The sequence below is a fragment of the Paramacrobiotus metropolitanus genome, unplaced genomic scaffold (genome assembly GCF_019649055.1).
Source record: "Paramacrobiotus metropolitanus isolate TYO unplaced genomic scaffold, Prichtersi_v1.0 Parri_scaffold0000068, whole genome shotgun sequence".
Taxonomy (NCBI): Eukaryota; Metazoa; Tardigrada; class Eutardigrada; order Parachela; family Macrobiotidae; genus Paramacrobiotus; species Paramacrobiotus metropolitanus.
This window is the reverse complement of record NW_026570288.1, coordinates 2143-16250: the sequence shown is the minus strand read 5'-3', so window position 1 is coordinate 16250 and position 14108 is coordinate 2143. Positions and strand designations below refer to the sequence as shown.

The 14108-nt window shown below is 40.3% G+C and overlaps 2 protein-coding genes and 1 long non-coding RNA gene across 3 annotated transcripts; 1 reads left to right on the top strand and 2 right to left on the bottom strand.

The window, feature by feature from the left end:
- Nucleotides 1–81: 81 nt before the first annotated feature.
- Nucleotides 82–1761, bottom strand: LOC129594509 (uncharacterized). The gene is made up of 3 exons (XR_008691206.1): nt 1514–1761; nt 229–350; nt 82–131 (listed from the first exon to the last, which is right to left on the bottom strand). It is a non-coding gene; the product is annotated as an uncharacterized LOC129594509 (long non-coding RNA).
- A 1603-nt stretch (nt 1762–3364) lies between these two features.
- LOC129594448 (uncharacterized) lies at nt 3365–7505 on the bottom strand. Its single transcript, XM_055491148.1, has 9 exons — nt 7183–7505; nt 6187–6298; nt 5796–6098; nt 5576–5734; nt 5249–5431; nt 4618–4926; nt 3939–4115; nt 3575–3869; nt 3365–3392 (listed from the first exon to the last, which is right to left on the bottom strand). Exons 2-9 carry the CDS (start codon nt 6272–6274, stop codon nt 3365–3367), a joined length of 1542 nt encoding a protein of 513 aa, XP_055347123.1. The 5' UTR covers nt 6275–6298; nt 7183–7505.
- Nucleotides 7506–8225: 720 nt separating this feature from the next.
- Nucleotides 8226–8600, top strand: LOC129594446 (uncharacterized; the record flags this gene model as incomplete). The annotated part of the gene is made up of 2 exons (XM_055491147.1): nt 8226–8316; nt 8515–8600. Coding segments are annotated over 2 exons (177 nt in total), but the record flags the coding sequence as incomplete, so codon positions are not given.
- Nucleotides 8601–14108: the final 5508 nt, after the last annotated feature.

Genomic DNA, 14108 nt, shown 5'->3' with positions numbered 1-14108 from the left:
TAATTTTGGCCATGTTATGCAGCCAGGACACCGTCTTATTTGTAGCGTCCGGGTGTTTGCACGTGAAGACAGCGGAAAATTGGCAGGAACATTGTGCGCCTCGAGTGACGGCTTTGTTGCTTCCTTGGTCCCTGGACAAAATGTCGTAAATTAGCAAGACTAATTAAACTAACTTATTAACTTTATTATGAGACTCATGCAAAAAGTTCATGCAGGAAATCCCCTTACCAGACGGTATGTTATCGGACGGCAGTAAATCGCTTTTGGCCTGTACTCGCTGGCAAAGCCCGATGGCTGTGGCACTGGCAATCCACATCCAGAGCGTCCTCATTTTTCCGTAGGTGTATGGCCTACACGTATAAATTAAAGAGCAAATATGTACGAGCGGAACACAGACACTGACTATTTAGTGGAATTTGGAGGGCATTTTACCAAAGTGTAATACCTATGTAGAAAAATTATGAAAATTAGGCTAATAATGTGAGCCAGTGAAAATGACATGCTAAATGTATGTAGAACACATTTAAATTTAATACTTACTTACATTTAACACACTTAAATTAATACGCACAACTAAAATAAAAAGCACTTAAATACTGTGAATACGCACAACGCAAGTAAAATGAGCAATACCCGCGTGCATGCGGGTTTTGTAATGCACTGTGCACAGAATATTTCAGACGAGAGAAAGCATGGGGCTCTATGGGTGGAATCGAAGTTTCTTTTATTTTAACGTTTTTCAGGAGAGATTGGAATGTCAGGCAGATAGTAAAACGTAGAGAATTTTTTTCTCTACATTTAGATGCAGAATCGATCAAGCAAAACTTTCTGAAATAGTTTCAGAAAGCATTAAACGAAAAAGTCTTGTACTGTATTGCTGCACTGAACTGCCAAACGAGGGTGTTCGCAAGGTGGTTCAGCAGTTGGAATTTTTCGGTAAAACTCTTTTTGCATTGCTCAGCTTATATTTTCCTGGACAAGTTATATACTGAATTGTAGAGAATTAAATTTTCCTCAATTTATTATGCAGCTAACGGCTGATATAGCTCAAGAAAACGTTAGACAAGCGTAAAAGACTAGAGCTCCTGTACAGACACGGTTAAGGGTCACTGTTTTCGAGCTATTCCGTTTTCCCAAACCCACTTTTATTGCTAGTGATCCCTTAAGGCTTATTAGAATATACGAGTTAACATAACACGATAAATTTTATTGCGACAACTTGATAACCGTATGGCGTATTTGTAGTTTTTTTGCCCGTTCTGAAGGTAACAGCATTAACAGTCACCATGCATAAAAAGAGCAACAGCAATAAACATTACGAAAAGAAAATCGCTAAGCTGCCAATTATTTCAAAAAAAAAAAATTAAAATACTTGTAGAATTATTTGCCAGATATTGCATAAATGAAATATTTATATCTGCATATAATTTTTTATACTGATGATAAGACCGATAGCACGCAGATGAAATAGCCACATTATTAATTATAACAAAGTCACAGTTTTTCCACTTACAGGTGCGGTATGAGTGTGATGTGTCCTTCCGAAAGAAGGACTATAGTCCGAAACAAGGAAGAAAACGAATCACACCGATACACTGACACCACACAAGTGCAATAGCCGTAAATTTACACGCTGAACCCGTGGGAACCGTATAATAAAAAACTGGAGGAGCTGGTCGTTTAATTATCACAATACTGCAGCATGGATTCTGGACAAAAACAGGCCTAAAATCAACGGCTGATCAACGAAAAACTTCTGCAGCAACCACTAACTACTCTTGTCAGGCTAATACGCAGTGTTCAAATACATGATAAAACGCTGCAAAATTCGAATACGCCTTTTTGTACTCTCACACCTCTTGTTCCATCAAGGGTTCAGGAATGTTTTCCAGCATGCTCGCCAAGACTTGTTTCGCAGCGACGTTCTTACCGTCGCACGAGATTCGAATTCAGACGCTATTGCAGTTTTACCAATTTACATGTAAAGTTTGATTTTCTTTTCCGTGACATTCAGTGCAGTGCTGCGTTTTGTCGCGCAAGCAAACAGTTTCTGCAGTACGGAAAACCGCGGTTTGCGACGATATCGCCGCAACGTTAAAATTAAAGTGATGTTCAGTTATTAACTAACGTTTAATATCATGTAGAGGTACCGGTATCTTTACGTATTCAAATAAAATGCTTGCATCTGAATTTGATGCTACCACTAAAGTAATTATTAATTTAGTGATAACATCACAGTTCTGATGCGCAGATGAATACGAATACGAACAGTTGCCGGTACTTCTACATAATGTTTTTCAGTGTGCTAGCAACAAAGAAGAAACGGAACCTGGCTGGCTTTGATAAAAACGCTGACAGCCGAAATGGCTACGGGAAAATCAGGGAGACCTATTACACTAAACTGTCTGACTTACGATGCGAAATCATTGCTTAGTATTGCATATGGATGATGGAATAATAATATAAGAGTCGTACCGTAGTAATAAACGGTATAAGAAAACAGTACAAGTTGTAAACGGTACATGTACCGTTTACTTTTATATACAATTCATATACATGTACCATCTACTCGCTTACTGTCGCGTTTAATGAAGAAGTTATGACTTTTATTATTATTCCCATTCCTTTTTTATTATTTTATTATTATACTTTTATTATTATTATTCTTTTTTTTAATATTATACCTTTTATTATTCCTTTTATAATTATGTAAAAGTTAAACTCATCTGAAGACTTGTTGTAATGATGTCGCTGTGCTTTGAGAGAATTCCACTGTAGTACATTTTCATTCAATACGGCACTAATTAAAGTCTTTCGGTTTTTGTTACTGTAAGTACGATCAACAACGTACGACGCTATCAACCGTTATACGATTGGGAAGTGCGAATGTCTACGTAACTGCACACGCACAAAACATCAAGTTCAACGCTTCTCTAAATTTTGTATACCACTTTATATGTATTAATTCGGCGATTAAAAAATAATATGGATAAACGTCTGTAGTCATCAAACTGCTTTCGGCTTTATTTCAAGCTTTAATATCATTGGTTGAGCAAGTCACTGCAGCATTCTGGATGTCTGAAAAAACCATCAGTCGGGCCGTCGGCATTACCCATTTTTCTTAATTGCAGTATTCCACACACACCATATACAGTGTTATACGTCCATGCGGCATTCTGTCGAAATGATCGGTGCTCATCCCGCGTATACGAAAAATGTACGCAGATTAACCAGAAAAAGAGCAACAACAAAACTGCATAAGTAATGATACAATATTAACGGTAATTAAAAAGTGTACGAGTATGCATGAGTAAATTTGCAACAATCTGCGCTGCATGACTGATCGCCGGTTGGTTAGTGCAGGTTAGCACGGCTGCTCCAACAAGGGGAAACTGTAAGAAAAATGGCGAACACTGTAAATTCACTGTCCTCATACCTGTGCTTACAAATATTTGAAACAACGTGTATTCCAAACAGTGTTTTGCGACAATTTTAGAATGCGAGGTAGCAAGCAGTACATAAGAGTGTGGTATTAAGTAAAACTGTTTTATACGCGTTTACATTAGTGACGTACCAGTTGGCTCGCATGGTCGCATTCGGGCGCAGTCCGGCTTTGCGATAGATGACCCACACCACCACCAGTATCACTACCAAAATGCCCGCAATCACTGATCCAACAACAATGGCGACAATGTTTTTTCCCGATTTGGCGCTTTGGGCTTTCGCATTCACTACTGCGGTGGCTGCAACGGTTACCCCGCTGACCGGATTCGTGACAACGCAGGTGACGTTGACCTGAGTGTCGGCGTAGGTGGGTGTTACCAAAATGTTGGCGAACGATATTGTCTCCCCTGTCCAACTGTTGGGTCCTACGCAAGTAAATGTTCGGTTTTGTAGCCAGATCTTCGGTTTAATTTTTTTAGGCGCAATAACCATACCATTTTTACTACAATCCGTGTGGTTGACGGAACTGCTCCATCCCCTCCTAGGATCTACTGTCCAGGTAAACGTTATCATCGGATTGTTTTTTCCAGCATGGCAGCGGGCTTCGAAAGTTTCGCTGGGGGAAAAGACTGATGGCGCTGTCAGTATCACGGATGCGTTCTCGGGGCCGTCTGCAAAAAAAGGATATCTGATGCCTTTATCAGCCCCATTATCTGTGCATTATCTGTTCGAACAGGTGCGCTTTACTGTGATTTACATCAGTTAACACTGAACAGCGCACGGAACGACGCAGTGCATTTTCTGACAAATTTTGTTTTCAGAATTTTTACATTTAAGCGCATTAAGCTGTACTGGAATTATACTGTAAGTGCAACGATTTAAAGTAGAATGATTTGGCTTCTAATACAATTTTAACTTATTGTCTGAGACAGCGGCAGATGTCTGTCTGTGCACTTCACAGTTGACAGAAGTGGTAAGTTGATCCAAAACATGTAGAAAATAAAATGTAGCTATAAATATTCTCGATTTTAGTTATCGAAATGATATGTTTTGTTTCAGAATTACAGGATTTTGTATTCTACTTAGAACTGTACTGGAAAATATAAACAAGAAGTACATAATGTATATACGTACATACGGTACATAAACAGAACACACATGCATGACACGTACATATTACGCGGAGTGGTAGTTGGGCGGACGAATTTTTCATTTCTCCGTGAATTCTGTTAATGCTTTTACACTCGAACAGGGCGTTGTGGTTTTCTCGGTCAGGAGAGAACTGGTAAATCACATTAAGCGGTTCGTTATCCGTGCCGCTGACCAATTCGACAACCTTTGTGTTGTTGAGGTACAAAAGCAGTTTGGACGTGTGGCTTGCGCCCAAGGAGTCTGTGCACACTAAACGTGACGGTTGACCGCTTTCCACCTGAATGTAATTCTCTGCAATTGTGACATTCGTTCCGGTAAATTTCGGCTTTCCTGCAACAGCCAGTAATGACTCAAATAAAAGTCAGGATATGCATAATATACTGTAGAGTATGGTATAAAACCAACTGATTTAACAAGATATTAAAACTAATTCTAAATTCGCTTGAACGGGGCAGACACTGGGCTAGCGTTCAATTAGGTGCCATCGTTGGCATAATTTATCATGTAGAAAATACTGTCGAATGTTTCAGTCACGCATGCAGCCAGCGTTTAGTCAATCTCGCTAATATTCAAGGGCGATTTTCACCAATACGTAATTGAAATGTGCTCAAAATAATACTGTATTTACATTAATTTAAGATCACTTGCGTACCATATGGTATTAGTTTGATGACTCCCGATAGTAGCGCTTTGTCACCAATACCGTCCGGCGACGATGTGCTGACCAGTCTACACTGCAGCTCGTCGTAAAGGACGTCTTCTATGGCAGCGTAAAGAACGGTGGCTTCCTTAACATCCGCAGTTGCAGCGCCGTTTTGGATTTCGCAGTTTTTGTCTGTATATGTAGTGAGAATATTATTGAACAATGTATTATGTAGTGTGAATATTGTTAAACAACAACTAATATATATCCAACAACAAATATATAAATATTATTCATAAAATAATCCTACCGTAGGTACTAGTAGTAGAATCTCACCTTTGCAGGTTGTCGCGGTCAGCTCGGTTTCCTTATCAAACCAGCTCAGTTTGGCATCTTTCGGTGCATACCGGATAGCACAGCTGTACGTCACGTTGATTGTTCCGTCAGGGATGTAGGCGGTGTCGCCTGCGACATTTTGCTGATTTACTTTTATCGCTGCAAATCAGGCAATAATAATAACTTTGTTTTCCCAGCAGTAATAAAATGTCTGACTTACAGAGTTCGCTAACGTTAAATGCCGCCGTGTCTTCGACAGTCCCTGCCCCACTCTGCACCTGGCATGTAACATTGCCTTGATCTTTGACCTGGACGCGTGCGATAGTGAGGGTGGACGTTCCTGGCTCCGTTTTCACGTCGTATTGCGTATTCTTGTCATCCATCGCGTCCATAACCTTGGCCTTGTTATGCTGCCAGGACACCTTTTCCTTTGTAATATCCTTGTGCTTGCACGTGAAAACCGCGGAAAAATTGGCAGGAACCGGGCGAGTCTCGACTAATGGTTTTACTGCTTCCTTAGTTCCTAGATTCGACCCAGCAAAATGTTGTGAGTTAGCAAAGGTTTAATACTCGTACAATACAAAACGTCCGTGCAAAAGGCTTCTTCTTACCAGGTGGCAGTGGATCACTTTTTGCCTGTACTGGCTGGCACAAGGCGATCGCTATGGCACCGGCAATCCAAACGAAGTGTGTCCACATTTTCAGAAGCTGTATATCCTTACCCTACAAGCACGAAGTGCGAGTGGAAGTGGCATTAATTTTGATATTTAATTTACTTATGTTAATTGCGTCTCACAATAATAGGATCATCATATTAAAGCAACAATTAGACAGTATTTCGCGTGTATGCAGTCCTACGATCAGGACATCTAACGCATGGGAAAATCTGCAAAATTTTCTACTAGCTGAAGCACCTGTGTAAGTAATTATAACTCTACAGAGTGTATAATCATGGTTCTGATCACCAGGCGCATGTGATGAAATCGGCATTCTGATGACACCACATGGAACTTGCAATCCGTGACCTGTAGTTCTTTACCAACCGATGAACACGTTTCGGTTCTCGAATCGACACCGACTCTGACGAGTGCGTTGGGCGTACTAGTTATATTGTATACCGTATCTCACTTACATTTTCGTTAAAATCCAAACAAGAGTTTAAAATTACAAGATACCATTTCATGTCAGGATCAATTTCCATAACGCATCGTTTATTTCTTATCCGGTCTTTAGAATCTGATGATGATATTAGTAATTAACATGCAGTTTTATGAAAAGAGCATCGGCTTAATACGTATTAGTTGTACCGTTGTACGAAAACAAAACTGAAAAGTTGGCAATTACTCTGTAATTCGGGAAAATTACAAAACTTTTTAAATAGTACTCGAGAGTATTTTGCAATTATCGCAGCGCCCTCGATAACCTTGATACACAATTATAAAATATAACAGTGAACGTTCAAATGTAATAAAATGAAAATACCCAGTGGATGATTTGTCAGCTTGCAGAAATCAAAATTATAATGATATCGGCACCTAATGCTTTATACTAAAACCGACAGCACTCAGATAAAACAGCCTTGTAAGTAATTTTCTCCACTTACTGACTTATAATTGTAGTAACGGGTGACTGTGATGCCCCTCCAAAAACAAAAACAAAAACAATATGAGGAAAGCGGATCACAAAGATCGTAAGGAGGTTTACACGCTGAACCAGTGCTGGGAAACGGGGAATCGCGTAAATCAAAACTGGCAGAGTTGGCCGTTTAATTGTCACAATACTGTAGTATGAAGTCTGGACAAAACTAAGCAGAAAACTAACGGTTGATAAACGGCAGTAATCATCAGTGACAACTATCTTTGCAGCTCAACTGCCTCAACACGCTGGTAAAACGCTGCAAAATTCGAATGTGCCCTTTTCTGCTTCCAGACCTATTGTTCCATCGAGGGTTCAGGAATGTTCTCCCGCATGCGCGCCAAGGCGTTTTTGCAGCGTTCTTATCGTCGAACGAAATTCGAATTCAGACGCTGATGTACTTTTATAAATTGGTCTGTAAAGTTCGATTTTGTTTTCCATGACATTTCAATGCACTGCTACGTTTTGTCGCGCATGAAAACAGTTTTGCAGTACGGTAAACCGTGGTTTGCGATGGTAATGCCGCAATGTTGAAATTAAAGTGATCTTCAGATTTTAACTAACGTTGAATGTTATACACCCTGTCCACGCCAAGTTGGCGGCATGGCATTTTATTTTTCTGCTGAATCGTGTTGCGTGTTAATATCCCCTATTTTAAAAGTTTACAGTGCAGTTTTTTCTTGCGCATTTTCTGAGTGTAAATTCACTCGACTTTTTGTTGCGTGTCGCGACCAGCACCTTCGAAGCGAAGGCATCGATTGCACGATGCATGGCAGCGTTTAAAACGAATATAATTCACCCAGAAATTCAGGAACAACTTTAGGCGCTTGAGATTAGGGATACTTTGAGAACAATTGAGAGGCTGTTTCGTGAGAAAAAACTGAAATTCGTTTGCTGGACCAAACCCGCAAAACGCCACGGGGAGCAAAATCGTTTTTACTTCAAAACAAAGCTCTGCCCGAAAACAATTTAAGTGGCCATTGGGATTTCTCAGTCTCCAAGGTCGCGCTCTTAATTTGCGAACGGTGATGCAAAAGTTGACGCCCATTTCCTCCTTGACTGTATTTTGCAAAGCATGGTCAAAAAGGACTTCCCACGGCTGCACGGTGACCTCGCGAAGGAGACCGCTCTACATTTTGACCACGCCCACCGCTAAACCGCTGCCCTGACCCAGGAGGGACTTTAAGTCAAGTCTCTCAACTGCACTCTGAAGGACCACTGGGTGGGTAACTTACCCAAATTGAAGCCGGTGGACTAAAGCATTCCTGGGAATTTAAAATAAATTTTGAATAATGGGAAGGCAGCCACGGTAGCTAAACTGCATCGCATTGTCAACGGAGGCTGCTCTAGTTTTGATCTTCTTGTGATTCGTCACACGCTCCAATCTTAGATACCCTGTGTTTAAAAGATGTGGGATACATTGGGTGATACCGTAGAAGTTGAAAAAATTTTAAGTTTTTGACCGTGGGTTAACAGAAAATTTTTAAAGGGAAGCCGCCAACTTGGCGTGGACAGGGTGTATATGTACCTAGAGGTACCGATATCTGCACGTATTCGTATACAGTAGAATGCTGCGCATCTGAACTTGATGTTACCACTAAATTAATTTAAGTTGATAATATTTTAAATTATATAATAGTTGTTTATGTTATTGATGTGATGGGCGTGTGATTAATAACTTTTAAATTGTCGTGCAAACCTTTGGCGTGTTTTTTTTTTTAATTTTGGATTTTGGACTTAATCCTTCCATTTTTGCTGTGATGATAATAATATTGTTAAGCAGTTTGTATTTTGTACATTCTATAACAAAGCGCTCGACGTAAAAAATTATTATGTTGTATCAAACGAACTGATATTTAAAGGCATCAGCAGTTCTAATTTTGTACGCTACGCTCAGATATAGTGTTTTTATGGTGCAGTAAAATAAAAAAGTAAATCAACATCCTACGCTGTTCGAAATTCCTGCGTCAGTTTACAGTTAAACTAAGCAATAACTATATATGTACCAAAAACGTTGACCATGAATAAATACTGTATCATGAGATACGAGTTACCTTATAGCTGTTTGAAGGTTGACGAGTCCACGTCTCATGTCTGCTACGTCTTTGGAAGTGTTTTATAGCCAATTTTGGTTTCCACCCAAAAATTTGTAGTAGTGCATACATTTTGTACATTCGGCTTTGTGCCGACTGTCGAAATGATCGCATGTCCACTGTCCAGCTGCTTTGTAGATCGAAAAGATCCTTATACTCCCAAATGTACTGCAGCCATGTGGCATAAATTTCGAAATCAGTAAACGAAACTCCATATTTTATTGATCAAATTATCAGAAAAAGAGACCGATATTAGTATTGTACTTCTCATATTGTCGTTTACAAATTATGTGTGTTTATCAACCGTTTCTGGAAAAACTTGTCGAATGCTTAGTCCGACGTAATAAGAGTTCAAGAAATATTAATTTGTGATTTTGTATCTACTCAGGCTGATATCATGGGTACGAGGTATCAGATAGCGTGCAGGGTCGTGGGTAAAGTACAGATAGTTGTGTTTCGCAACGGATGGCACCTCCGTTTACCACCATCGACCCCACCATGCCCGCACTGGTCCACCGCCATTGACGGCATCTTCACATTGACCGCATTTACCGATGTTGTTGCCATTACGGTTAACGACGTTGATTACACTTTTTCCCGTAACTTCCTCGTTTACTGGCGACGTTCTGCGCGGAGGTAGGTGGCCATTTCCTGCAGTTTACAGGAGAGTAAAATCGTTGCGATGCGTGTGTCACCCACATAGCAAAATTTGCATCTTGAGTTTTGCAAAATTTGTTTTTCCGCACAATATTGGTAGAGATTAGTTCTGCCCGCTTGAGCACCGGCGCGTGGGCGACAATCACTATGGAGCGTTTCCGTCTCGAATTGTGGTGCTCGAGGGGGAAATCTTTTTATTCTTTTGCATTTTGGCTTTCATGCACTTTTAATGCACATTACATTGAGAAAGCATGTCTTAAAATTTACAAGCGTGGAAGTATTATGTTAATTAAGCTACGTTACTTTGATTTGTACTTGACCATCAATCGTTCGTGTGGGAATGCAATCAATCGGTATGTACTTAATTGGGTTTTTAGTGTATATGCACAATGTATTCGTATTTAATATAAGCCTTTATTTATGTAAGTAAGTATTTGTGCTCCTTTGTTAGCTCTGTTGCTGCGTAATTGTTAAAAGCAGCTTTTTGGTTGGTTTTATTAAAGACAATTTTTAAATGCGAGGCAAGTACAGGTATATTTTGCGCTTGTTCATCCAGTTATATGGTGCAGTCTATCAGTCTTCTTCCAGTCAAACAACTCCGCAAATTGCACCCTGATAAAAATTTGCTTAAACCAAGTAATCCCAGTTAAGCAGAACGACGCTGTTGTCGGCAAAGACTTTGACGCGCTTATCAGCACCATTCTTGGGGTCAAACCGAACACCGGCATGTTGGATCTTCAGATTCACTTCATCTTTCTTTCCAATAGCCGCCGTCAGCTTGTTGGATACATCGATGACCGCCACGATCTCCGCATAGCGATGCTGATAGGAGCGAGGGTGGAATCCGTTGATTTCGAAACCAAAGAAGACGGAGCTGTTCCTGGAGAAGCGCTGTTTGACCTTTTTAACGGCGTCCTCGATAGCGCGCGACATGGCTCCTTTGTCCGCTTGCATGTAATTGATGGGGAAGAAGCCGCTGTCGTAGTTGTCATCAGTGGTGCTATTTTCGTCGTTGGAGCATTTGATGCTGACCGGCTGGAAGTCGGGGTAGATATCAAATGCGCTAAAATTGCAGTAGTTATTCAATTTGGTCTCGGGAATCCCGGTCTCTTTAACGGCGCTGACAGTCCCGGCAAAAGGCTGGCAACCACACAGGAAAAACAACGACAATAGTGGACATGGTAAACAAGCAGTTATTACAGTAACGCAGTACAAACAGGACAGAATACAAAAACTCAGTAAAGAAAACTTACTAAGATTGCTGCTTTTATACCAGTGAAATGCTGAATGGAGCAAAGTTCATTCTTCTGTTCGAAGAAGACACACGGCTGAGTTTGCTGTTTGACATGTCTGATTGGCTTGATAGTGCCCCTGGGCTCTAATAAAGGCAGATGTACTTGTCCGTGTCACCGGTTTATCAGGCGATTTCCGCGATTGAGACACTTGAAACGTCAGCAAAAAAAGTGGAGACGTACAAAACGATACAACGACTCCAGTGAAGTGAACTTGTCAATGAATCACTTGCAACCGATTTGGTTACCTCGTTTCTTAATGTACATACTTCAGACTTCAGAGAACTTGTTTTGAACGGATTCCCAGAACAATATGACGAAGAATCAACTGTGCTACGGCATGTTAGCGTGGGTTACATAGTGAGTTACACTTCCCTTTAGCTGCGCTGCTCATTAGTATTTTGCCGGTACCTTCGCATTATTTTAATTACCGGTAAACTCTTCAGCAACAGTAGCTGGAGATTGAGAATCATAGGTTGATTGACAGCAGGAGACTATAGATTCTTGCAGTGAACATGGCGACATGAAAATAGTAAATAGCTGCACAAACCCAGTGATCCAACTGACCAAAATAAATCCATACTATATCATAAAATCAAAAGGCTTCAACGAAGTAAAAACTTGATGCAAATACTTTCTACTTAAGGGAGAATCAATGACAATTTACTCGAGGGTGTTCTATGATTTGGCGCTATATGCAACAGCGGAATGTAGGTAAGTACGCAAATTATGAAAGTGTCATCGTACATTTTATTTGTAACGACAACGTATACTTTACTTGTCACGCAGCTGTTCCCGCTGAACGTATTTGTTCAGATCTCCTATCACACTATGAAACGGTGACGAAAAGTTCTCTACATTACGTATACGAATGCAAGCATTTATGCATAAATATAATAATCTTTATGCATACTTTTGGAGATATGCAAATTCAGTACTTGGTTCGCTTTCCTGCGATGCACACGCAGACAGACAGTAAAATAATAAAAAATGGCGGATAAACAAAAGTTGTGACTATCGACGCCGGCTGGTTGTAATCCGGATGTCCGGACATTGAAATGTTGTACATGATCGTATTATATGTCTGACAATTATATAATTAGGCAAGAGCCAACGATATTAATTATAGCCAAAATCTCGATGTAACGAGTCTGCCGAATGCGACGCAGCAACATACAGAAACCGAGACAAGCGGATGGCAATGAAGAGTTCCGGAAGAGGATTCATAAAAGTAATGTATTAACATCCACAGTAAGGTATGCTGTGAAACAGTTTGAAATATATAATTTCGGCAGGGTGGAAAATTTGTATATTACAATGCCCGGTGTGGAAATACTAAGGACAAGCTGTGTCATCATGCACACCATATATAATGGTCTTTGACGAATTCAGCGTTTCTATTGCTTAGATTGCTAGCTGAGAGATTTTTGTAAATAATTAGTTAAGTCGTAATGCGAAAGCTGTTGGCCTCTCAAGCTGCTTTGACACAGTCGGAAAATGCATTGTTGCTCACGAAAAAATCTATCAGACTAAATGGCTCCAACAGCATTAAAGTTTCGTTAATTTTAAACGCAAAATAGTTGTACTGTATTATGGATTTGGGGTTACTGACGCCAGTTAACTTTATTTAGTTTAGTGAAGCAGTTTATATGCTGATGTAGTTTGCGGTTAATGAATGCCACTTTTGGCCAGTTTATCCTTTAAGAAATCGACATGTCGAAGGTCTTGTGAAGCCAAAACAATAAGTACGCCTCAGTACCTTAGTACCGTTGAAAAGTGATCAGTAGTAATTTTTACCTGACAGCGATCGTACAGATAACTTTAAGAAGCACGTTAAGCGATACGAGTACAAATATATCATGTATGTAAAGTGTATCGGTTAACGGACTAACTAAGAGCTCCAAACTTGTTGCCGGTTAATGCACCTAACCGATGAAAGACCAAAAAATGTTGCTTCATACCGGCGACCAGAAAACATATATTTAGTTATTACAAAAAAAATTGAGAAAATGGGCATCAGGCCAGAATAATGTGAACGAATTCGTTTGTCTGGTTTTTTAAGATCCCGGTATTTTTGCGATAGTCCCTGCCGACCACAGGTTGCTCAGACTGGACTTCCGACACTAGAGCTAAGGATCTCCTTCTCCGCTGCATGTTGGTCAGGATCATCGGAGCCTCAGTATTAGCAATACAAGTCAACGAGTGCACAAACTGCAGATTAATTTCTCGCATTAAACAGTATCACTCACTGCAGGCCTCCGAGGGCACACGTAAATGTTTGTCCATGAATGGTTTATGTATTTGTCTGACCATGAGTGCGCAAGCAGCAAGTTCGGACTGGCATCGGTGAAATTGTATAATTATACGGATCGGATAAGTCCAGAAATCATGCAGAAGCGTCTTGAAAAATATTTAAATTTAAAGCGGCAACAGTTATTCTGCAAACTCAGAGAGCAAATTCTGATGCGACAAGAGTGAATGAGTGGCGTTAGTTAAGAGTGGAGCCGGCACGCAAACGGATACTTAAAAATTTTAGCGAAGTGACACAGCTAGCGCTGATTTTGAGGCTCACGGTCAGTGATGTGCATGGAGATTTCACAGCGCATGCAGACATGACCAGCTGACGGCGCACCTTAACCTTATGCAAGCTTCTGTAATTTACTTGCTTCGCCAAGGGCAAACCATTAGCAAAACAATAAATTGTGTTATAAATCAAACATGCCTGCTCAAAGTTATCGAAAATTTATTTTATGCAGCGGCTAACCAGTTATGGCATGCCTTGTCCATAAGTACATATTGATAGCTTGATACATACAACCAAGTGAATATTCTCAACGCGCCAGTCACCTTCCAGCG

Bases quoted from the DNA above. Each gene is read 5' to 3' on its own strand.
- LOC129594448 (XM_055491148.1), bottom strand. From the start codon at position 6,274: ATGTGGACACACTTCGTTTGGATTGCCGGTGCCATAGCGATCGCCTTG. The intron at 5,735-5,795 runs GTAAGTCAGACA...CCTGATTTGCAG, and splicing joins ATTTAACGTTAGCGAACTCT to CGATAAAAGTAAATCAGCAA. The intron at 5,432-5,575 runs GTGAGATTCTAC...CTACATATACAG, and splicing joins GACCGCGACAACCTGCAAAG to ACAAAAACTGCGAAATCCAA.